Source organism: Syngnathoides biaculeatus, chromosome 3, assembly GCF_019802595.1.
Source record: "Syngnathoides biaculeatus isolate LvHL_M chromosome 3, ASM1980259v1, whole genome shotgun sequence".
Taxonomy (NCBI): Eukaryota; Metazoa; Chordata; class Actinopteri; order Syngnathiformes; family Syngnathidae; genus Syngnathoides; species Syngnathoides biaculeatus.
In genome coordinates this window covers 10,987,396-11,012,786 of record NC_084642.1, presented here as the reverse complement: position 1 = coordinate 11,012,786, position 25,391 = coordinate 10,987,396, and the positions used below count along the sequence as shown (strand labels likewise).

The following is a 25,391-nucleotide window of genomic DNA, read 5'->3' as shown; positions in this document are numbered from 1 at the left end:
TTTGGGACAGCTGTTGGGAGGGGCTGTGGGGGGGGGGGTTATCGCTTGAAAGGGCCTCGGTCACCATGCATTAGTGTAATTCCTGCGCACTGGTCCGACACGAGCCCTCATAAACCCACCGTCAGACTATTATGGGAGAAAACTTGTATATATTGTTACAATTGCAGCACAATAATAATAATGACTTAAATGTGCAGATGCATTTTTTCCCCTGACGTTTAGCAAATGAAAACTACATTGCCGCAAAATCCATTCGATTAACGCCATTAAAAAAAAGTGTCCCCTACCAAATGCATTGCAACGTTTAGTAATATTTTCTTCAGATGGTTGAGCAGATGGGGGAACGTTTAAGCCAGAACCCCCCCCTGCAAAGTCCCCTTCCTGCTCAGCCACCAAGGAGGTTGCACTTTGGCTTCTTGACGTCGACATATCACAAAAAGATGCAGCAAACATTTTCATCACGAGCTGCCACGGAGAACCTCATCAAGGCCGCAGAAATGCAGCTTGAACGGAAGCGTGTTTAAACACAGACAAAATAACTTTGAAATGATGAGCAAGTGTACCTCCCTGTTGTGTTCCAAAACCAAGCCTACATATTTACGCCTAAAACACGGAAACCCATGTAAGATGAAGGAGCAAGTCGTTGGAAGAACAGAAAACTGAAATGTTGGATAGTTCTGAACTCCCACTTTGCTAAATCAGTCAAACGCCAAGGAGAAAGAAGAGTTTGCCTGCTGCCAGCAGACTGAGTTGTTGTTGCGATTTATGGAGCTTTACTGCCCTCTAGCGGCCAACTGCATACCTCCAAAGCGTCCATGACCAGAAGAAAAACGACTTTGCATTGTCTGTGTGTGTGTGTGTGTGTGGTGTGTGTGTGTGTGTGTGTGTGTGTGTGTGTGTGTGTGTGTTTTGACTCGTACACAAAATTATGGCAATATCGATCCTATGAAGTGGAATCTTTTTATTAGTCTAGTTTTGCTCATATTAGTCAATACATGCAGCTTTTATACACCAGCGCTGGAAATTAGGAATTGTAAGAAAGATAATATCAGGAAAGTGTCTTGATAAATGATTTACCAGTTCAGTGGCAATGTTATGTAAGAGCCAAACATATTTAATTATTAGAAAATAGGGACATAAAGTTTGATTAACTTCAACTTCATGAAGCTTTTTATATTGATGTGAGCTGTGGCATCAATGGAGGAAAGTGAGTTTATGTTGCAGACCGCATTTAAAGTTTGAATGGGGCTCTTTGATTTGTACTTGAGGCATAAATATGAATGTGTGCTGTACAACATACACATATTAATATATTTGTCTAATACATAAAGATGAGCAAGATAAATAGCCCGAGATTGCTCTAGGTTCGCGTGAATTATAATAATTTTGAGCCAAACAAGAACCTCTTGTTATTAAAAAAATAAAATAAAAATAAAACTTGTGTCAGATTTTCATCCACCAGCAAGCAGCATGAATCACCACTCTGATCATCTATTGAATAATAAAGTCATTTTGGAATACATTTATGCAAAATCATTATTAATAATACATGGCTGCTGTCTTTAAAAATGTGTGAGGGGAAAAAATATCAAAGTGGCATCTGTTAATTACACCGACGTCTGAGTGGATTTAAACGGTTTACAGTATAATTATGATAATTTAAGTGATTCTGAAGTTGGCTCAGATTCTGAACACCTTACTGGGGCACCGTCCTTCGCGTGGTTCTGCCAGTGGTTCCGCTGGTACACAAGGCGAATCCGGCCATTAACTGTAATGCTAAAAGAATGAGTCTTAATTTTCCATCTGGTTGCATAGGAAGAAATGTCACGCGGGCTGGACCAAAATGATTGTTTTAATTATTAGAGGAGCAAAGTGACGGGTGATGAATGGTCCAATTTAGCCCCGATAAGGTCTGGCTTCAGCTTTATATTATTGTGGAATTACAATATAATTGGATGAAATGATCAACACGTGAAATGAAATTCAATGTTATGCTCCAAAATAGCCTTAGAGCGTCCTGCACGTCGCCCTTCGCAGTATTGCGTATCGCAACGTTACCCCCGCTCACCCCTTCGACTGGGATTTACTTGTCAATTTCTGCCATTAAGTGCAGCCTCTAAGTGCCGTGTTTTTTTTTTTATTATTATTTTTTTTATCTACACCTAAGATAGCGACAGACCGAGACAATTTAACAGGCAATTTAACTGACCGTGTGTTAGTGAAGCTGTCTGAGTCCTGCGCTCTGCCAGTACGCCATGGCGTGATGGATGTAGGCAGCTTGGGCCACGTGAAAAGATACACAAGACGCGTTCACAATGCGACTGAACACACGAGATACACAGCGATACGCAGACGCGCTGGCCCTGCCATATTTCCCCGATACAAACGCATATGGGCCCATCAACAGCCAAAACCCCCTTTTTCCATTAAGTCAACATCTTGTGCCGGCGGTTGGAACAGAGCGGGGCTGGAGTCAGGTCGTCCAAATCCGTCACTAAGCGGAGGCAGAGGCGTTTGTCATCCTCCTCTCTGGGCACCATCCTCCTGGAAGAGGGAAGGGGCGACAGAGGGTGGTGCAGCCATGTAGCATCTGGCCCTGCTAGCTCCAGCTGCAGAGTGAGAGGGGTAGGGGGGGGGGGGGGGGACAGGAGATGCGTGGCAACCCATGGGAGACGCTCGTTCGGGAGCCAAAACCGCCTCTGTGTCCTGTCTACGGGATGGGAGAACAGGAGAATCGCATCAGACGGTACGCGGAAGCCATGCGAGGGGCCTTGTGACAATTATACGCTGGCGTATAGTTATTTGGGATATGTGAGCCATCTCTTATCGATCTGTTGTTGTGGCCGTGTGGCGGCGCTCCACAAAGAACTGGGAGCATCCGACAGCGGCGGCTTTTATGTCAAGACATGATTTGCTTTCGCTGTTACTGATTCGAACACTAGATTTGAAACTTCACAGTAGTCAACACTGTAGCCACACTAGTAGTAACACACAGGGTCACTTTGCAGGCCCCAGGGAGAAATTGGGGGGTGAACTGCCTTGCTCACAGGCACCTCAAAAGTACGATTGTTTATATCTGACTGGGGAATAAAAAATTCCTTTTGAAGAACCAACGTACACAAGTTGGACCTCTAAGATTGAAAACAATTCCATAGATCCATCCATCCAGCCATCCATTTTCTTAGCCACTTATCCTCATGAGGGTCACAGGGAGTGCTGGAGCCTATCCCAGCTGTCAACGGGCAGGAAACGGGGTACACCCTGAACTGGTCGCCACCCAATCGCAGGGCACATGGAGACAAACAGCCGCACTCACAGTCATACCTAGGGGGAATTTCGAGTGTCCAATTAATGTTGCACGTTTTTGGGATGTGGGAGGAAACCCACGCAGGTGCGGGGAGTACATGCAATCTCCACACAGGCGAGGCTGCGATCGAAAAGAATTCACCATGATTTAATTTGTTAAGATTTGGAATCTATTTTTTCCCCCCAACACGGAAATTCAAAAATCACTTTTTGAGATATTTGTTAAAACTCTCATTATGACCTCACAGTAGTACTTAAGTAAAATAATCTGACGGGGGGAAAAAAATGCCCACATTTTTTACTGAAAAGAAACCATGACAGGACAGGTGACATTGTGCACTCATGGAGGATGGGGGGCACCCGTGTAGTCTTATGTTACCTTGGGATTCAGGAGCTTTGCTGAAACTATTGTCTCTGGAAAATAAAAAATGGAAACAAGGGCAAACATGGGCGTTCCCTTTCAGAGTTGGAGAGGCCTCAGGCAGCTGAGAGGACAGAGAAGCGGTGCAGAATTAGACATTTCTGCTCAACGGGTACGTTGCTAAACCCTTTTGATGCTCAACCATTTAAAGTTTAACATTTTGGAACGTACAAACTGATAGCATTTAGTTATTGTAACGTTCCCATACAAATAAGCCAAGCTAGCAACGTAGAAGCCACGACTAACGCTATCTTGTTTTCATTGCCACTCCATCTTAGAATTGCTAGAGGCCCAATGCTGAATATTTATCACAATTATGCAATTTCATAATCACATGCTATTTTCAATGGGCAAGTTTGAGAGTTGGACTTTTGCATGTGGTTAAGGGGCGTGGCTTGGGTGAGCAGAGGGAGGGATTACAATCTTGCTACCAGTTTTAACACTGCAAACTGTGCATTTAAATAGCTCTATGTGAGTAAAAAGTAGTTAAAAACTCTTGATTATAAACAGGAAAACTTGCGTACTCAGATGTAATCCACCCAAACCTAAATCAACCGCGAGATGCTCAACATGACACAGAACATATAAAATGCTGTAAGAAAAAGACAGAGGTCCAACAGACTACAATGTTGGAGGGAAATGTCACCCAAATAATGACCCATAAATCACAGGTCACGGTGACGACACGCGAAGGCCCGGAGGGCCGAATTTAGCATCGGAACCCAAATGACGATAAGCCAGCAGCAGACATTTAGCACCAGACGCCGTAGCCTCAGAGGGCAGCTCGTCACAGGATCTCAGCCTGATTCAGAGCCCGGGGTACGGCGTTTAGCATAAGCAACTTAACGTTCGAGTAAATCCGGGGGCCTGTTCTCGGGCCATGCGTTCCCGCTGATTGAGAGAAGAAATCAAACGGGATGTTTCCAGGGGAGAGATGAGAAGTTCATGGAGGGCCAACAACATGCGTCGTCCCTACTGCCAAGTGTGACCTTTACGGAGGGAAGATCTTGAGGGGGCTGAGGAGCCCCCTGCTCACTCATTTGTCCTCTGGGATTAATTAACCTCATTCTCCCAAATAGGCTTCTGGGATTTGCATTTCAGATTGGATGAAATCCTGCGGGGGAGAGGAGGGGGGGGGGGGGGAGCTCCATGCTCTTCCACTCTGATCACCACCAGGTGTAAGCTTTCAAAAACATATTCGCCGTAGTGTTTCGCAGCCTTGCTAGTCCACGATGACAAGCGTGCTAAATGATGTAACGTGCCAACATTTAGCAACTCGATGCCAAAATTAAGTGAGTTGTACAATTCTGTATCATTTCTCAAGATGCGATTCTTCTATACATGCAACGCGGATCTTTTTAAAGACGTTATTATGGCGAGTCGGACACGCAACTGCAATTAGCGACACAGAACACAAGCATCTGTTTGATGTCAGTAACGATATGTCAAGGGGGACTAGCGTCCACCATTGTTCGGTTCTTCTATAGATGCCAGCGCATCCTTACAATGTGCTAAATGTCATATTCCCATAAGATACAGCACAAATTTACCCTTCTATGTAAAAAAAGGAACATTAATGTCAATCACCGCGGCAGAAAGCCGGAGGCTGCCAGCGCACACGACAAGCGGCGGTCCCAGCAGTCTCGTCACGGCCATCCCCAGACGGTCCACGGCAACAGCTCCAGCTAATCTTCTTTTCATGGTCTTCATTACGACCTGTCAGGACATAAATTGACAGTAAATGGCCACGTTTATTAACACGGCACTAAAACAGCATCCTTAACTGTTCTGGCCCCTCGTGCAAATGTTAGCGTAATACACTGACCGGGGGGAATCAATTAAGGGGGAGATGTAAAATAATGCCCGCACACACGTCATGACAAACGACAATTCCACCTTAATACACCTCCTCAAACATTATGTCCGCCGTTGATGACCTCCTTTGAAGACCTATTCAGACAGACACTTGCTCGCCACAGATTTGCAGCGTGAGTAACGACGGCGAGAGCCACGCTTCACAGAGCACCGCATCGACATGCCGCCGCCAGTCTGAGGTTTGGCGTGGACTTTGCCGTATAAGAAAGTAATTACCAGATCAAATCTTCTCAAATTGAGCCGACGCCGTTCTGTGATCCCTCCTATACTAATCAGCACGCCGAGGTATGGCCGTGCAACTATAAATTGCTGACTTAATTAAAACCGGGACCCCTCTGTCATCTAATTACAGGGAGAAAAGGTTATTGCTTCAATGCAATTTTCCAAATATGATTCCCTCAGTTATTAAAGGCCTCGGTGTCATTTATTGTTTTAGATTTTTCAATATGGAAATGGCCCCAGTGACAGACGTAATGACTCGGGGAAAGCGCTTCATCTCGATAGCGGCCTGGCACGGCCATTTGTCTGAGATAAGTGGAGCGAACAGGAACTGGGGGAAATGTCACGGGAGGCATCCCATGATTGCCTCCACTTTACAGTTGTCATTAAACAGAGCAAAGGTTTCTTTTCTCCTCCGTGGCAGCAATGAGAAGTTTATTAATCTATCCAGAATAGTGCGGGCGGTGAGTTATTAGAACTATGAAAAGTCCCGAACGGCGGAGGGGGGGAGGCAAATGGTGGTGGGGTAATTGTGTGATGAGAGACATATATTCACCGTTATTGTTCAGTCAGGGAAAAAAAATTAAAAACATTCTTTGGCGGACCCCCAAAACTGGAGGAAGACAAATGCGTCCGTAGGACACACTGCAAATTTGTTTTTAAAGAAGGCTGAAAAAGAAAACAAATTCACATGTAAACAAAATAAAGCACATGGATAAAATGCAGTTGTTGCACATAAGGGTTTACCACCCCCATGAAGACATCTGAAACTGTTTTGCATTGTTTTTATTTTATTCCAGTAACCCTACCTCTAGTTGCAAGTTAATTTTGTTTTTACGTGACGTACTTTCTGTGCAAACAAAAAACAATTTGGTCCCCCCCCCCCCATTATTGCTTGTTTAAAGTTATTCTGCACTTTTGTCAATAAAATAAAGGTTTACAAGGCTGGGGGCCAAGTCGCTACAGATACGGCAATGCACTCCCAGCCTAACATACTCTACTCGGCTAAAGCATACATTTTAAGCAAAAAATAAATATATTTCTTAAATGATTTAATTATATAAAGTACTTAAACTATACATGCATTTCTACTATCCAGTTTATGATCAGGAAAAGCTAAAAAAAATGCTTTAAAAAACGTTTTTTTTTGGCTTGGAACACATTATTTCATTTTCCATTCATTGTAATGGGAAAACGTGCTTTGGTTTTCAAACGTTTTGGTTTTCAACCAGCCTTCTGGAATGGATTGTGTTCGAGAACCAAGGCACCACTGTATATGGAATCTTTATGTGTAAATGTATGTTTGTGTGCCTCGCATAACCGCATGAACCAATATTGCACGACATAACTATGAACATTTTTTATAACTATCTGAGTTCATGTTGATGATCACGCAACACCACATAAATGAAAACACACAGCTGGGCTGTGTCACTCACGTCAGTGTTTTCTTGTTGTCTTGTGTCGTTGTTTGCACATGCTCAGTGAGCAGAAAAATATGGCTGGAGTCTTTTTTTTTTTGTTCTCGGCACGCCGTCGCGATCGACCAAGACTGCCTCGCGATCGACGCATTGAGCACCCCTGATCTAAACCGAATGTGCCTGACTTGAGGATGTGAAACTCAGAATTGGACAAAAAGTTTTGACAGAAAAGCCCAGCGGTTGAACCAATTGCGATACTATCAGCAAATATTAACATTTCAACATAAGCAAAGGAGACAGCTCAGTGAATACCTTAAGAGTTGGATGACATAACAGGAAACAACAAAGAGTCAAAGATGAGATCTAGATTATGAACGCAATCCGTTCTCTAAACAGTTTATGCTGTTCCTATGCCAGCTGACTTTAGCCAAAAGGTGGCTACACTCAAAACTGGTCACCGTCCAATCATGGGGCATATATAAGTGAAGTTATATATAAGTGTGATGCTTATCCTCACAAGTGCTGGAGCCTATCCCAGCTATCTTCGGGGCCTAAACTAGTTGCCAGCCAATCGTAGGCAAGTGAACCGATACAGTATCATTGTGGAAACAGAACCAGAAACTGATATTATCATAATGTAGGAAAACACTCATGTTAGTCCTTGGCTGCTCACAATGTCCATCCATTGATACATTTTGCATACCGCCTCAATCACTCACATTTGAAAAAATGTACGGGTGTGGTCAGCCATGCACGCAGATATAAAGTTGCTTACTTATAAAGTATAAAGCCGTCTTCTGTTTGTAATTATGAGAGTACCCTTTTAAGAGCGGAGGGGGGGCGGTGTCAGGTAAACTAGGAAGTAGAAGTATGCTGAGCACCAGCTCAGTATAGACCGCGTCCTTCTGTGTTAAAAAAAAAAAACAAGACGAAAGGGTGTGGTTCACTGCGCTGGATTGGTTTTCATATGCGCCGAGGGTACGACAAGTGCGCCATTGCGCAGTGGCGCAGCTTAGAGGGAACGCTGGTCAAGACTACACAAAATAAGCGATGTCTTTCAATATCTATGTATTTCTACTTGTAACAAATTTTACATGCATGATTTTTTGTGGTCGACTGTGGAGATTTGCGAGTGGGATGGTGCGCGGGCGCATACGCGGATGTCAAATCACAGTGGCTGCTGCCTATCCTCACTAGTGTCGCGGCAGAGATGGCGCCTATCCCAGATATCTTTGGGCGAGAGGCAGAGTACACCCTGAACTGGTCGCCAGACAGTCATAGCGCACATAGACACAAACAACCATTCACACTCATATTCACACCTACGGGCAAGTCAGTGTCTGCTGATAACCTACTATGCATGTTTTTTGGGATGTGGAAGGAAACGGGAGTGCGCAAAGAAAACCCACGCAGGCACGGAGAGAACATGCAAACTACACCCAGGCGAGGCCGGATTTGAACATGGATTCCCAAAACTGTGAGGCAGATGTGCTAAGATGCTCATTCTAATCGCTAATATAAAAACTCATTACAATGGCGGAAAACACAATTACACAGTTACAGTTACACAATGTTGCCTACTACAGAAACCTAGTTATGTGAAAAGTGTACGCCTACCCTAACTAGCTAGGGCAGGGGTGTCAAACTCATTTTTGTCACGCGCCACATTGTAGTTATCGTTTCCCTCAGAGGGCCATTAACACTGTGAAACCATAAAAATCTTTTATCGCCTCATCATATTTACACACAAAATGTTTTAATTAGTTTTGAAATCAAGGGTCATGGGTTTTTCAACCATAAAATATGCTTAGAATATTTCAACGTTATCATTTCTGATATGAAAAGTTGAAATTTTGGTACCATCATGGAAATTGACACACATGATTTACCTTCCTGGGCCACATGACATCATGTCGCGGGCCGCATCTGGCCCCTGGGCCTTGACTTTGACACGAGTGAGCTCGAGAAAAGCTAGCGGTAAAAAAATGTCCTCCCATGGTAAGTTTGAGCCAGTCCAGATGCAACGACAACACAACACTAGTGACTGCCTCTAATACCTAAAAAATGTTTGACTGACTAATACTTCAAAAAATTTTATATTGGTTTTTATATAAAAAGTTTCTTCTAATTAAAAAAAAAAAAGGGGGTGAAATCATTTACCTCAAGAGTTCAGAAGAAGAAGATTGTCATTCATTTTGAAGGCAACACTCCAGACAACAGTAGATTCATGTGATACTAAAAATATATACGTGTACATATCCAGTATATAGTATCGCTATTTATGTATTACATATATTTTGGTGGATTGACTGTGAGACGCCTGCAATTCTCCACTGGGAAAAATTATTTATCTAATTTATCTAAATATTAAACAAGAGTCGTGTTATTGTAGAAATGACACGAGCAGTGAATTAAAACAGCGGCATATCACGCACTATATTTACAATTTATCTCGACGCCCATCACACAAAGCTCAGTTATTTATGCCGCTGTAATAATCGCATATTCGAAGAAAACACCCCGGCGTTTAGACAAACTCTGGCGCTGGTGAAGCGGAAACAATGATTAGTAAATTAGATTAATAGTATCTCCAATGTGTGGGCCAGGAGAAGGCCAAAAACCGAAGTGTACGTCGTGGACGCTAATGCTGTGTGTCTCCCACCATAGGGTTTTCTTAATTACATTAACCAAATGCCTTCTGCAGAGTGTGTGTGTAATCTCATGGTTAACTGAACATCCCTGTAGCTGCGCAACCCCCCACCCCCCTCTGCCCCCCGCCCCATGCTTTCCTACAGTGAAATATTCATGTTGAAAGCCACTCTTCTACTTCCTCTCTGCAACATTTTAAAAGTTGTTTCAGGCAATGTTACTGTTGTTTGACATCAATGCTAAATTACCAACATGTTTTAAAGTCCATAAAACGCAACTCCTCATAGATAATGTTTGAACAGCTTGCTTTTCTTGTAGTTTGGGGCGATAATTAATTATGTTGCGTATTGATACAAACATTTATATTAGTATAGTTTTTGCTCCGTCGGGGGTATTTTCACATTATACACACAAACACCTCCAAAGTCCAAGACATTTGTTCTGTGACAATGGTTAGCTTCCAAGTTATCCATGTTGTTGTAATTCAGATGTAAATATCAATAATTCGTTCCTATACTGTAAAAAATGGCTTTTGAGAGTGGTAAATATATCTATCCATCCGTTTTTTACACCGGTTATCCTCACTAGGGTCAGTTGTGCTGGACTATCCTATCCCAGCTACCTTCAGGAGAAATACGGGGTACACCCTGAACTGGTCGCCAGCCAATCGCACAGCACAAACAACCAACAATTCCCACTTACATTCACATCTAGAGTATTCAATTTACCTGCAATGCATGTTTTGGGATGGGCGAGGAAATGGGAGTACCCACAGAAAATCCACGCAGGCATGAGGAGAACACGCAAACTTCACACAGGTGGAGCTGGGATTTGAATCGGGGTCCCCAGAACTGTGAGGCAGTTGTGCTAGCCAGTTGAGCACCGTGCCCCCAGTGGTAAACATAAGTGAGTTTAAGCATATTTAATTACTACTTAATTAATCTTCGTTCTTGTTCATTTGTTTGTTCTTCTCAGTACTCAACGTGAATGTCATACCAGGACAGCACCGACGACCGGAGACAAATTCCTGTGTGGAGTTTGCATGTTCTCCCCGTGCCTCCGTGGGTTTTCTCCGGGCACTCCGGTTTCCTCCCACACCCACAAACATCCAACATTAATTGGACACTCTAAATTGCCCCTGGGTGTGATTGTGAGTGCGGCTGTTTGTCTCCATGTGCCCTGCGATTGGCTAGCGACCAGTTCAGGGTGTACCCCACCTCCTGCCCGTTGACAGCTGGGATAGGCTCGAGCACTCCCATGAACCTCGTGAGGATAAGCAGCTAAGAAAATGGATGGATTTCAACTCTTGGAACTTTTTGTTTCAAACATTTTAGTATTATGTGTGCAATACATTTTGATTGAATTGTTTAAGTAATATTTTAATATTCCTATATTCAATCACACCATTGATATTCCAACTGTGTAACGTTACGGTGGTATACTATTATATTCCAAAAAAACTTTTGGCAATTTAACCTCACTTGTTTTTTGATGACCACTTAGGGCAAGTTCACTCCTGTATTTTAAGTCATTATGGTGATACTTGGACAACTTTTTTTTTTAAGTGGTACTTGCTTTGAACCACTATCACAATATTTACATACACATACATATGCATCTGCTTGGGAATATTAATTTGTGTGATTAATTATGCTCATATTGTTTGTTACACTTTACTACGTCATAGGAAATTCCATTCATGATTTTGTGGTTAGCATCAGGCGGCCGTACTGGTTCAGATGTCTGCCTCATAATTCTGAGGACCCGTGTTCATACTGTATCTGGCCTTGGCCGGCGTGCCACGCGCATGTTCTCCCTGAGCCTGCGTGGGTGTTGTCCGGGTACTCCGGTTTCTTCCTACATCGCAAAAACATACACAGTAGGTTCATTGAAGACTCTAAATTGCCTTTGAGTGTGAATGTTTGTTTGTTTGTGCCCTGAAATTAGCTGGCAACTAGTCCAGGGTGTACCCAATCTCTTGGCCAGTCAGCTGAGATAGACTCAGCACACCCGCAACGCTACTGAGGATAAGCGTCATTGAAAAAAAATCAATGGATGCATGGTGAGCATGACACTTTTCCGTCTTTGTAGTCACTAGTACCCTTCTGCGGTGGAGTTATGAAAAGCCACAGAAAAGCAAAACAATATTTTAGACGGAAATACATTAGATGAAGGCTGACAACAACAGTTTGAATTTAGTTGGATTTTTGACCAAAGTCCAATTATACGACTTTGGGGAGTGCTTATCTTAGGAGGTTTCGCTGTAAATTTAAAGGACGTCTCTCACAAAAGGGGTTTGGAAAAAAAACAACTTCATATTTGTTCATGTCTGATGACACGCTGATTTGAATTGACCAGGCAGGACTAATTTAAATACATGAAGTATTCATTAATCGAATAAAGAGCCTAGTTAGCCTCGGGGCCCTTTTATAAACTAGGGTGTACTGTTTATGCAAAACAGCAATGTGCCATGTGCTGGCTTATTATGCTAATGTCGAATGGCAAAATACACGTTTCTCCTGCCCACGACCGAGGATTAGGCATGGCAGTGTCAGCAAGTTGTTTGGAGGCTACAGACTCTGCTCTTCCACATTACGGCGCGTTGAGATGTCGACGAGTAATGAGATTCTTCTGCGAGTAGATATGATCGCACTCACTGTCCAAGCAAACTAGTCACTTAGTTTTTAAATGCTTTTAATCACGTAAAGCACATGACTTTACCTTATGCGTGACATGCGCTGTACAAATAGATTTGCTTTGCTTTTGAGATTTACAGAAGACACCACAAAATCAGAGTTTACAAGCACTTGAGGTAATGTTCACAAACTTTCAGGACTGCTAGCAAGCAGGAAAACTAAACATAAGTGCATCTGGTATTTCACTTTTTTTTTTCTTTATGGTCATCTCAAGATAATGGACCTTTCCAATGGCCGTCTTAAGCTCCGCCCCCTTAGCCGTGTCCCACAAGCTTCCAAAATGGTGATTGAACAGAACATGTTTGAAGTCGATTCTCTGTCGTGTATTCCAGATAATATTGGGGTATGTTTATTGCCAAATGGGTCAGATTTGTCCAAGAGAGTTCTACAGAGAGGTCTCAACTCTTTCACGCAGGGATATGTACACGGAATAAAGATTTTGGATGGAGCAGGACGCAATGTCAGAGTTACAGAGAAACGTTGGGGATCGATGCAAAAAAGTTGAACGCATCACAAACTTCATGTTGAAATCCAACAGGATAAAATAGTGGAATTGTACTGCGTATGTAAAGCAGGGTGAGTACTTTGTACTTGGAAAGATGACGAGTAATATCATTGTAGTCTTTATTAGTGACTTTGACTTGGCTCGTAATCGAATCCAGTACTCTGTTTTAAAAGTATGATGTGATACAAATTGGCAAATAGACATTTCTCTTGCATGACATGGCGCATTTACGTATCACTAACCCGACTCTTCGGCATAAAACATTCCACACTTCATTCAGAAGGTCAGTGATGTGCTAAGAAAGTGAAAATTGTTCTCCTGCAATGTATAAAGCACTGATAATTCAATCAAAGTCAAAGAAGATACTTCTCCCTCACTTACCTTTGAACATACAGCCTTGTGTTTGTTGATATTGTTCACATTTAGTTGTACGTGCGCTCTTCCGTGAGCCTTAATCCATCGTAGACACTTTGTCAACTGTCTTTTAGGCTTTGGAAAAGGAATCAAGCGGGCCCCTTGTAACCTAGCAGGATATCTTTCATCAGAATTGCACGTTCCCCAAGCACATCTGAGGACCATTTTCTTTGTAACATTAACTTTTCCAAGCGCACGCTACTGACAACCAGCATTGCTTGTTTGACAACACGGAAAGAGGGGCGCGTCAAGCCAGGGGTTAAGACATTGCGGCTATCTGATTGGCTATTATTGTACGAGTGATTGACAGGTCGGAAATGTCCAATGTTACAACCAACATTATAATGGCAGGTGTGTTGCTGCCGTAGGTCCTCTGGCTTTTCTTCAATGTCATTGTTCCAATCGTACCTATTTCGCTTTGTCATGGTGCTCACAAATAAATGCTGACGAGGAGGTGAGGTTTCGTTGCAAAACGCAATCCTATCGGTCGACATCAACATTGTTGATATGTGACACTACAAGACATGCCCAAGTTTTTTACTTTGGCATGTTAGGGCTTCTCCTATACCAGTTATTTAAGTGTTAAAGCATGGTAAGGCTTGACAATTAAAACAGGATTTTTTTTTTTCAATTATTTGGGTACATTGTGACACTGTCCTAATATAACTAACAAGGTTTCTAATTTCTTCAAAACACCATTACATCAAACAAAAAATGCCAAAATGTTCTTCCCCAAAACAATGTAAATCATTATGAAAATGGTGATCGAGACTTTGACTCTGTGATAGAAAAATGCCCAGATATTTCTTAGTAGTTGATGGTATGTCTAAACAGGGTATAAGATATAATGTCGCTTAAGACTACAAAATGCAATTTTGGTGGACGAAATTAATGTACCCTATTTCTGGGTTTTAAAAAAATGGCAGCCGTTTTTCTGGATTACATAACTACAGTGCCGCAAATATTTGGGGGGATTTATTAGTGCCCCTGTGATATTTCCACCAGTGTTAATCATACTGTAGTCAAATTCAAGTTGGATTTAAAACCCCGCAAGGCTTGAATAAAACGGTAAAACAATTTGGGACTGAAATATTTGTTACGCAAGCGAGCGGGTCCAAAAAAGGAAACAGGGCCTAAAACGACGCTGAACCAACACAAGCACATACCGTAACTTTGATACATTAAACACGGCCACGTTTTCATATTTTGCTTGTGCAGTCTGACATCTGAATTATCCAGCAAAAAAAGTAAACAACTATTTCTTACTCGGCATTACTCAACAAGATGCCACATCCACTGCGGCACCAAAAAGCATGCAACGTGGCGCCGAAATTCCACTTCGGTCCCTCTGACCAATGCCGTACGTGGATACACAGCAAGTTAGTGAGCACCTTAACAAGCTACGCTATGATTGGCTAGTTAGGAGTAGCCCGGAAGTCACCGCCTTTTTTTTTGTCTCTTACAGAAGCGAACTTGGTTGTGTCACATACTATAAACTTACAGTCATACATACTTTACGCATCGGTCTCAGTGCGGTACATATTTTAAGTAGTTTAGTGCAAACGTGTGGTTAGCATTGAACGCTCCCCCATTTCCAAAAAGACAATTTAGGAGAACAGCGCAGTGGTTCAGTTCTAGTGGCCTGCTTGAATTCAAGAGCCCGCATTCGGTTCTGGGTGATGGAGGTGTTCGGCTTCTTGAGCGCGCTACTGCTGTTGTGGACCACCGCGGCCCACGGGAAACCCACCTCGAGGAAAGAGCGAGTCATTCACGAAACTAACCTAAACGAGCGAACCCAAGAGGACAACAACAGCTTCCAGTACGACCACGAGGCCTTCCTGGGCAAGGAGGAAGCCAGGACCTTCGACCAGCTCACACCGGAGGAGAGTAAGGAGAGGCTCGGGTAAGTCCCGTTACATGCCCTCCGCCAACGTGGACCGCCGCGTGTGTTCCTTAAGTGTTTTTTTTTTTTTCATGTATTTATTTTGTAAATCACGCACATTCACTCGACAGCACTCCAGCTGGGAAAAAAAGTGCGTTGCGTGTAACTGTTCATTAATATTTACCAACAGAGCGCGAGTGCACGCGCAATCCGTGCAGTGCTTGCCAACGAATGAGAAAACTTTGCTTTATTATTATGCCGCCGACGTATTCCCACGCACCTAATGACTTGATTTTGAATTATGGATCATTGTTAAAGAAGCGTTCTTGTTTGGAGCACCGATGTCTGCCACAACTTTAGCCAGTCCCACACACGCCATTTTACATGAAAACGCACGAAATTGTTTTCTTGGGATTCTTTGTGACATTCTACGTGGCTAAAAAGGGGCTCAATGCGAGAGTGGGAGGACCCCCTGGTACATCACAACGTGGCAACTGGTTTCTAAGAATACTTTGCTCAATTTGGTTTGCCGCCCCTCCCACTCCAACAATCCCACTGAAGCACAGTACCCACTCATGGCATAAGACATAGATAACATGAATAATAGTTTATAAACATTTGATATTTTGAAAATGCATATACAGACTTTGTGGAGCAAAGTGCAGCATTCAATATAAATAAATGGGAGATTGTGGAGAACCCGGAGACTTATTTACACAGTTCCATCCATTTTCTTTACTTATCCTCACAAGGCTCACGTGGAGTGCTGGTGCCTATCCCAGCTGTCAACGGGCAGGAGGCAGGGTACACCCTGAACTGGTCGCCAGCCAATCGCAGGGCACATAGATCCAAACAGCTGCACTCACAATCACACCTCGGGGCAATTTAGAGTGTCCAATTCATGTTTGCATGTTTTTGGGATGTGGGAGGAAACCGGAGGCGCGGGGAGAACGTGCAAAATCCACACAGGGAGGGCCGGGATTGAGCCTGGGTCCTCAGAATTGTAAGGCCAATGCTTTACCATCTGAACCACCGTGCCTCCCTATTTACACAGTTTTCCCAAACTATTTTTTTCCATTCAGAGTGGACGTTTATTCTACACATAAAAAGACACATAAAACAAATAACACACGCTGGGCTCCAACACGTACAAACAGCGACTTACAACAGCGACTTGCTGGAGTTGAGTTGTCAGAGCATCTCTGCCACTTCTTCTCGTGTTCTTCTGTTACGACTTCAAGGCTGCGCCTCATGTCGAACAATGTGGTACGACACGCCAGGCTTGCGACTCTCTAAATTCAGACTTGGTGTGTAAAAAAAAAAATAATAAAATAAATGCTCAATAGGCTGCAATGTAGTGGCGTGTGTGAAAGATAAGTTGTGATATACAGTAGTTGGGCTGTATCGTTTCCAAATTGCAGCAATCAAGAATCTACTTTGTTTGAACTTACTTTTTCTTGTTCACTTCATCCCTGGTTAGCTCATAAATGAATTGGAGGTGGCATAACCCTAACTCACAAATGAATGAAGTTTAAACATTTTTTTTTTTTGGTTTTCTCCTTCTAGTAAAATAGTGGGACGGATCGACAGCGACACCAATGGCCTCATTACCACCGATGAGCTCAAAGCGTGGATCAAACGCGTTCAGAAGCGTTACGTTTATGAGAACGTGGCGAAGGTTTGGACAGATTATGACCTCAACAAAGACGACAAGATCTCGTGGGAAGAGTACAAGCAGGCCACCTACGGATACTATCTCGGTAGGAAACCTTTTTCTTGGACGTAATTTCCGGCCTGTGAGCCTCAACATTTTTCACACGCTTTGAACCCTGCGGCTAATTTGTTGCATTGTTTTCTAACGGCCGCAAGGGGCCGCTAGAGCGGAAAAGTATGAGTGAGAAGAGTGGAATATAAGTGACTTTTACCGGTCCGGGCTTGCTAGCGCTTTTTACCAGTATTTATTTATTTTATTTTTTTAGCTGTTAGCGCAGCGCTAGCTGTAGCGTTAGCATTAGCATGGCGGTGCTAACGTTAGCATTAGCGTGGCGGCCCTCGCATTCAACTCTTTGTGGACCGTCTTTCTGTAGTAAATATCTCGTGTTTCAAATGTATTTAGCAAATGGTATTTCCTTTACAAATTTACAGGGTGGGGCTTATAACCAGGTGCGCTCTGTAGGCCGGGAATTATGGTATAAATGGGGCGAGTATGAGGACTGTTTATCTTTGCCTGCCGCTTTAATCGTAACCGTCTTCGTATCCTCAGCCAATCCGGGAGAGTTTGACGATACGACCGACCAGTTGAGTTTCAAGAAGATGCTTCCCCGGGATGAGAGGAGGTTCAAAACGGCGGATCTGGACGGGGACCAGGCGGCCGACAGAGAAGAGTTCACGGCCTTCCTCCACCCCGAGGAGTTTGAGCACATGAAGGACATTGTGGTGCAGGTGAGCGTCCTACAATTGTTACTGAGGCACGTGTTGGTTTCAGCATGTCCGATCACATGTGCGAATATCCAAAGCTTTCCAAATCTAATTTTAAGTCCGCCCTCCAAATGATAGTTTGTCTATTTTATTTATTTTTTTTGGGGGGGAGGGAGCGTGTCCAGAGGGATGTAATGGTTGTCCCATTTAACACTCGATCTTTAAATATGAATTTGGTCTCGCGGAGCAGTTGCGTGGGAAACGCTTCGCAGCAAGGCACTATGCTGCCTGTGTTCATAAAAGTTGTACTACCCATTTGACAGAGTTAATTATGTAAAAGGCTCATTTTTATGATGTCACTGAAAGCTACTGAGCAACTGTTCAGCCTTTGGCATCCCTCCGATTAGGCCCGATGTGAATGGTTGACGCTAATAAGTGGTCAGTTAGTTCCATTAGCCGTGTGGTCCCCTTCAGTCCTCTATTTTAACAGCTTACTTCACACGTCACATCACCGGTGACGCAGCACATCACACTTTCGAGAAGGGTTGATCGCACGATAGCCGTCGTACGCTGGTGAGTGTAGTTTCAACGTATAGCGTCACAAATGTTGCACCTAAAGGCAACAGACTGAAATCGGTTCACCTTGAAAATACTCCTGTGTTATAAAACTTTAAGGGACAAAATGTAAAAATGTCATTACCCAAGCCGCTTATCCTCACAAGGGTTGCAGGAAGGCTGTAGCCTATCCCAGCGAGCTTCGGGCGAAAGGCGGACTACACCCTGAACTGGTCGCCAGTCGGTCACATCAGAGATATCGACACCATCACTGAGCGGGAATCGATCCCACGCTGCCCCCACCAACGGCAGGAGTGTGTAACACTACACCATCAGTGACCCTAATATAAAAATGCTCACAGTCATATATTCTTTATCCTCTTTGAACAATGACCAATATTACTTAGAAACTTCATTTTGCATCTGCATGACTGTATTATATAGCCCCAGTGAACAAGTTACACAATGTTAATAAAACAAAAAAAACACATTCCATGGACATCTCCCTCATGTGTTTTTTAAAAAAAAAAAGATGCGTTTGTTTAGGTTTGATGTTTGTCACGTTTCTCAACGTCTGTATGTTTGTTGTGTTCCTATGAAATACAGTAAAGTCTTGGTTCTCGAATGCCCCTGTTTTCAAACAAATCGGTTTTCAACCGAAAATTTTTATTTTTTATTTTTATTTTTTGCTTCTGCTTTCAATCAAAAATCGGTACTCGAATGTCCCCGACAAAGCCCGGAAATACATAACGTAATGCGCGCAGCGCAAGCAGTTGACCCACCCACGATGGAATTTATTGTCAATTCAAATGCCCCCCCCAAAAAAAAATCCCGTAAATGACATAACACGCATGGTGCAACCAGCGCACTTTTGTTATTTTGTATAACGCAGCCGCTGAACACAGATGTGTCCCGGTAGTGACTGTTGTTTTTCTTCTTATCGAGGACTACCTACCGTATTTACCCTCAATCATGGCTCTAAAAAGGCAAGTTGCTTGTTTAAAGTTGTTCTGCACTTTTGTTAATAAAAAAACTTTACAATGCTAGGGCACGAGTTGCTACAGATGAGGCAATGCACTCCCGGCCCAGCGTATTCTACTATTAAAGCATACATTTTAAGAAAAAAATGAAAATATTTCTTAAATTATTTTATTATATAAAGTATTTAAACTATACATGCATTTCTACTTTGCAGTTTATTATCAGGAAAAACTAAAAACATGCTTTAAAAAGCCTTATTTTTAGGCTTGGAACGCATTATTTCTTTTTCCATTCATTGTAATAGGAAACATCGATTCGGTTTTCAAACAAATCATTTTCGAACCGTTTTATGGAACGAATTGTGGTCGAGAACCGAGGCATCACTGCAGACTGCACTCAGTGGTGCACTATAGATTTCTTAGTTTTACTGCGCAATTCTCTCACACGTAACCTTTAAGATTGAGTTTAGAATATTGATGCACCTTTTTTTTTTTTATTATTATTAGTCAGCTGTGTTCTACCGGTCCGTTTAAATATTCATTATGGTTCAGCGCGAGCGCCTCACCTACAGGAAAATATGCATCCACTCAGTTTATCGTGTGTGTAAATGAGTACGTGAGCTGCACCCCAAATCTGTCTTTACTGAGCATGTTGTTGTTAATTAATGACTGAAAGTGGACAAAGACATTAAGTGTTTTTCTACGCACTTCAAATGGGGGAGGGGGGTGAGGGGGTTGTTGGTTCACATCAGCAGAGTTCGTTGAAATTGCCGTGTCAGTGTGCCAGCCCAGCTGTAAAGTGACCCTCGTGTTGAGTCGCACTGCCCAGGGCAACTTGTTTCCGTCTTTATTAGTCAAAAGTGAAACTTCAGGCTGCTGTTGACCCTCGTTAATGACATCACCTCCTTGTGCCCAACGCAGGAAACCCTGGAGGACATTGACAAGAACGGCGACGGACACGTGGACGAGGACGAGTACGTCGGTGAGTTCAAGCGAGAAATTTGAGCCAAAGAGATGTTTTGGGATTACCGTAATTCGCAGACGACAGAGCCCACGTGGCTACGAGGCTCACCGAGTACATTTGGAAAGGAAATACTATTTGGTACATACATATGCCGCAACTGTGTAAAAGCCGCAAGTGTCCACATTGAAACACAAGATATTTACCAAGAAAGATGATACACAGAAAGAGTTTAACGCTAACAGGTTAAAATAAAACTCACTGGTAAATATCACTGAGATATGCCAGTAACACAGCAGCAATACGCTAGCACATCGCTAACGCTAGCGCAGCACTAACAGGGTCGGCAAAAGTGATTTCCTCGGCACATATATTCCACCGGTCTCATTCTTACCTTTTCCGCTCGAGTGCCCCCTCGCAGCCATTAGGAAAAAAATGGACAAATTAGCCGCATCAGCATATAAACTGCAAGGTTGAAAGCGTGTGGAAAAAAGTCGCGGCTCGTAGGCCGGAAATTACGTAATTGGAAACAAATGTATCCGGTATGTTTCATTGCCATTGCAGTGGTACCTAACATTTAATAATGGAAAATGAATTTGTTTGTTCTCAAATCAGACTGTTGTCATCTTAAAATCCATATTATCCATACAAGCAAAATTATGAGTGGGGCAGCAATGATTAATCCTATAACTCTGAGCAGAGATTTTGCGTGGGGGCTTCGCAGGGATCATTTTAACTCGCGAGCCGTGTAGCGTGGAAATAAGTTGGCACGAGGAAAGAGTCCATAACAGACTCCTGCCCGTTGACAGCTTGGATAGGCTCCAGCATTCCTCGTGACCCACGTGAGGATAAGCAGCTAAGAAGATGGATGGATGGATTATAGTGGGGAAACTATGCAAAAAATAACCATAATTTGAGAAGCGGGTAATTACTTTGTCACACCAAATATGCATACTATATTTTGTCACGAACCTCCAGTGCGGGTCAGACCCAAATGCAGGACTTTGAGGCAGAGGCATAAGGTTCAATGTAGTTTATTCTGTAAACTGGGTCATACGCGGTGAAGCAGTCCGACAAGGCAGAGGTACAGAAACGCTCGGTTAGGCTCGAGCACTCCCTGCGACCCTCGTGAGGATAAGCAGCAAAAATAAAATGGATGGACGAATATTCATAAGTTGCTTCTATGCTTTCAGCCGACATGTTTGCTCACGAAGACGGCGGCCCAGAACCGGACTGGCTCAGAACCGAGAGGGATCAGTTCTCCGACTTCCGAGACTTGAACAAAGACGGTAAAATGGATCGGGACGAAATCCGCCAATGGATTATGCCGCAAAACTACGACCATGCCCAGGCTGAGGCGCGACACCTGGTCTACGAGTCCGACCAGGACAAGGTAGGACTTTTTTTGTGTTTTTAAAGTCATGTTGACACAAAATATTGAGTTAGGGCTGCATGAATTGACAGTATATCATGTTGTTTCGCAGGACCAGATGTTGACGAAAGAAGAGATCCTGGAGAACTGGAACATGTTTGTAGGAAGTCAGGCCACCAACTACGGAGAGGACCTCACCCGGAATCACGATGAGCTTTGAATTTTACTTGAACCTCCACTGTGTGTGTGTGTGTGTGTGTGGTGTGTGTGTGTGTGTGTGTGTGTGTGTGTGTGTGTGTGTTGTGTGTGTGTGTGTGTGTGTGTGTGTGTGTGTGTGTGTAAGAGGTTGGTAATCTCAGTCTTGGTTGACCAGCACTCCACGTGGGGATGGGGAGGATTTGTTGATCAGTCGGTCCTACCACTAACACTTCAAGGTCAAAGTGTTTCAGCGTATTGTTCTGTTTCTGATATTCAGGAGCACGAAGATGTTCTTACCGTCGGCGGTGCCTTCGTGCCACCGTGTTGCTTTTGCTTCCTTACGCCGGTTCCTTGAATGCAGCGCGCTGTGGGCAACCTTTTGATAATAACATTAATGTGAAGCTGCAGCTCAAAGAACGGAACTTTATTTATTTCCATTTTTATCTCTTATCTCTGGTCAACCATTTTAAAAAAAAAAAATAACTATCTTATATGAAGTTAACAGAGTGACTTTTTTAACCACAGTGTCTTTGCACAAAATGTTTGTTTAGCGAGTGAAAGACTGTTTCAAAGAGTTTTGAAATGTATTTATCTCTCTGAAGGGGGCCCAAAAAATTCCCCCCACCACACTTTTATTGTTTCTGTTTCATTGTTTCCATACAACACATTTGGGAGAAAAAAGGTCAATTATGTACAAATAAATAAACAAAAAAAGGTCTCCTTTCGTTCTCCATTGATTCTGCCCTGCCAGGTTTGACTTGTACACTGTTATAATATCACTGTAATATATTTTTTTTCTAATTGACCGTTGGAAATAGTGATCTAATGTCTTTATATATTATATTATGGTAACTTCATCCAGTTGATAATTCCAGTCAGTACCACAAACAACCATTCACCTTCACACCTATGGACAATTTAGAATTGTCAATAACCTTGCAGAAACCTCTCACGAGGACAGGTAAATACTACGCTGGAAGGCTGGAGAGATTCCAACCCCCAAATCTGAGGAATGTGAGGCAGGCGTGTTAGTCCTTCGTCCACCGTACTGGCCTCAATCATGAGCTAAATGTTTATTATTGTGGTTGGAAAATCGGCAATTACCCCAATTCCCGGCCTACAGTGAGCACTTGGTTATTAGCCTCACCCTGTACATTGGTAAAGGAAAGCAAAAAAAATAAATCATCCATTTTCTTAGTCGCTTATCCTCACAAGGGTCGTGGGGAGTGCTGAAGCCTATCCCAGGTGTGAACGGGCAGAAGGCGGGGTACACCTTGAACTGGTTGCCAGCCAATTGCAGGGCACAGAGAGCCAAACAGCCACACTCACAATCACACCTAGGAGCAATTTTTAGTGTCCAATTAATGTTGCATGTTTTTGGGATGTGGGGGGGGGAACCGGAGTGTCCGGAGAAAACCCACTCAGGCACGGGGAGAACATGCAAACTCCACGCAGCCGAGTCCGGGATTGAACCCGGGACCTCAGAGCTGTGAGGCCAATGCTTTACCAGTTGATCCACCATGCCACCCAAAAAATAAAAATGTTTCTTAAATTATTTTATTATATAAAGTATTTAAACTATACATGTATTTCTACTATGCAGTTATTACCAGGAAAAGCTAAAAAAAATGCTTTAAAAAGCCACATTTTTTCAGGGTTGGAACGCATTATTTCTTTTTCCATTCATTGCAATGGGAAACATCCATTTGGTTTTCGAACAAATCACTTTTACGTTTTGACCCGTTTTCTGGAACGGATTGTGGTCGAGAACCGAGGCGAATGCAACTGAGCGGCATAACAAAACGAATATCTGCAAATTCTCGTATGTATGTAGTGTTTCACGATACTGCGTTATAATGAGCCGTCTGTGTTATCACGATCAGGTAACGGGAATTAGAACCTCTCGATTATGATCCAGTAGCCATTTTAGCGGGCCTCGGGAGCCGAGCTGAACCGGCGTCCTACTTCACAATTTGCCGCAGTCTCCAATGGGGCTTCTTAACTCCTTTAACATCACCGACAAATGGACTCCGTCGTCGGCGCTCACGACCGATTGGCATCTACACACTCCTCGACGCCGAGACGCAGAGCGGAGCTGACTGGCTCTCGCTGCCGGCTGTCGCCGTTCGAAGCGAGCGCGATGTAACCGAGAAAGCGTCTCCGCCACCCAGCGCGTCCCCTCTGCCTGCTCATGTGGAACATATGGATATATGTGTGCCACTTAACAGGACAAGTCGAGCGGGACCGATGCGATAAAGCTCATTAGGAACAAGGGGGACAGCACGATGCATGTGTTGTTCTGTTGCGATGTACGACGCCGTGCCAGCAACCTATGAGCTATGTCTGGAAAGCTTCTTTTTCTTAGGTCGCCGTTGAATTAATCAGACGTTGTGCTGGAGTGGATGTGGAAGGCTGCGTGTAAACAACAATGATTGCTTTATAGAAATGCGCACAAACTTGCGGTTGACCAACAGACAAGATGAAGGAAGAAGAAATGTAAGCTAGGCTAGGCTAGTGGGGGTTTTTTCGCCGGTGTTGAGGAAAAATCTGTCACCTCACCAGAATTTGTGATCCCCGGGGGGCGGTGTTTCCCACGGCATGCGTTTGAATGCATATGAGTTCAACAGCAAAAGAGAAGAAAAATACTTAAAGTGCCACTGTCATGAAATGCATGCTTTTTAGTACGTTACCAATGGGAAAAAAGGCAGCCGGAATGGACCCATCCGTTTTTGTCACCACAAAACATGATTTTGACGTATATGGCATTTTCTCACTCCCGCCGTGAAATCCTCTCAAGGGATTTGTTTTGGAGAAGAAGCAGGAAGTGACGTTAGTAGCGGACGCCCACTCAAGCGGTCTCGTATGTTTCTACTAGTTTTACCTGCTGGAAAGTAGCTCGTTGTTCCTTCGTGTTAGCCAAAACGTCGGCTCGTATTGTTGCTGGATATTGTTCGAACACTCGGCAGGATGGATTCGTTCTTCATACTCTTCCAAAAGATTCGGTTCGTCGTGAAAAATGGATTGCACGAGTGCAAAGGACGAGAGCTTCGTGGGTTCCAAATGACAGGTAGGTGTGTATACACCTACTGAAAAAAATAAAATGGTTTTTGGGGGAGGGTGCACGGAATTCTCTCAGAATGTAACAAAACAGCCGCGCGTGTATGTAAGGGGTGCTAAATGTGTCGATGTACCCGTCGGCGCCGAGCACGGCTCATACATACTGTCTGGGAGTCTGTTGTTAGTTCGAAGTGATCCGCGTATCATCTAAATATGGCTCGAAACGATAGGGTAATATTGCCCCGGTCACTTCACTCGATTGTGATTTGTTCTCTTCTTTGAAAAGAGCTTCGGTGTCCCATAGTGGGTGGGAGGACGAGCCGCCGCCGAAGCACGGACGAGGCACGGCTTCGGCTGGGCTGGCTCATACATGCCGCCTGGGAGTCCGTTGTGAGTTAGAAGTGATCCGCATATCATCTAAATATGGCTCAAAACGTTAGGGTAATAAAAAACACGCCTCAA

At 43.5% G+C, this 25,391-nt stretch overlaps 2 protein-coding genes across 2 annotated transcripts in view; one reads left to right on the top strand and one right to left on the bottom strand.

The window, feature by feature from the left end:
- The window catches only part of pax6b (paired box 6b), a 46,693-nt gene extending 31,889 nt beyond the window's left edge, over positions 1–14,804 (bottom strand). The window contains exons 1-3 of the mRNA XM_061814246.1: positions 14,673–14,804; positions 13,474–13,615; positions 5,315–5,443 (exon numbers count right to left, since the gene is read on the bottom strand). The gene's annotated coding sequence lies outside the window, so the exon portion shown is untranslated. The remainder of the gene's footprint in view (positions 1–5,314; positions 5,444–13,473; positions 13,616–14,672) is intronic.
- Positions 14,805–14,967: 163 nt separating this feature from the next.
- On the top strand, positions 14,968–22,590 carry rcn1 (reticulocalbin 1, EF-hand calcium binding domain). Its single transcript, XM_061814249.1, has 7 exons — positions 14,968–15,409; positions 16,955–17,148; positions 17,652–17,830; positions 20,263–20,323; positions 21,496–21,695; positions 21,787–21,935; positions 21,982–22,590. Exons 1-6 carry the CDS (start codon positions 15,186–15,188, stop codon positions 21,892–21,894), a joined length of 966 nt encoding a protein of 321 aa, XP_061670233.1. The 5' UTR covers positions 14,968–15,185; the 3' UTR covers positions 21,895–21,935; positions 21,982–22,590.
- The last annotated feature ends 2,801 nt before the right edge of the window (positions 22,591–25,391 follow it).

Excerpts from the sequence above, each read along its gene's own strand:
- rcn1 (XM_061814249.1), top strand. The coding sequence starts at position 15,186 with ATGGAGGTGTTCGGCTTCTTGAGCGCGCTACTGCTGTTGTGGACCACC. Across the intron at positions 15,410-16,954 it reads GAGAGTAAGGAGAGGCTCGG|TAAAATAGTGGGACGGATCG; the intron begins GTAAGTCCCGTT and ends TTCTCCTTCTAG. Across the intron at positions 17,831-20,262 it reads TGAAGGACATTGTGGTGCAG|GAAACCCTGGAGGACATTGA; the intron begins GTGAGCGTCCTA and ends TGCCCAACGCAG.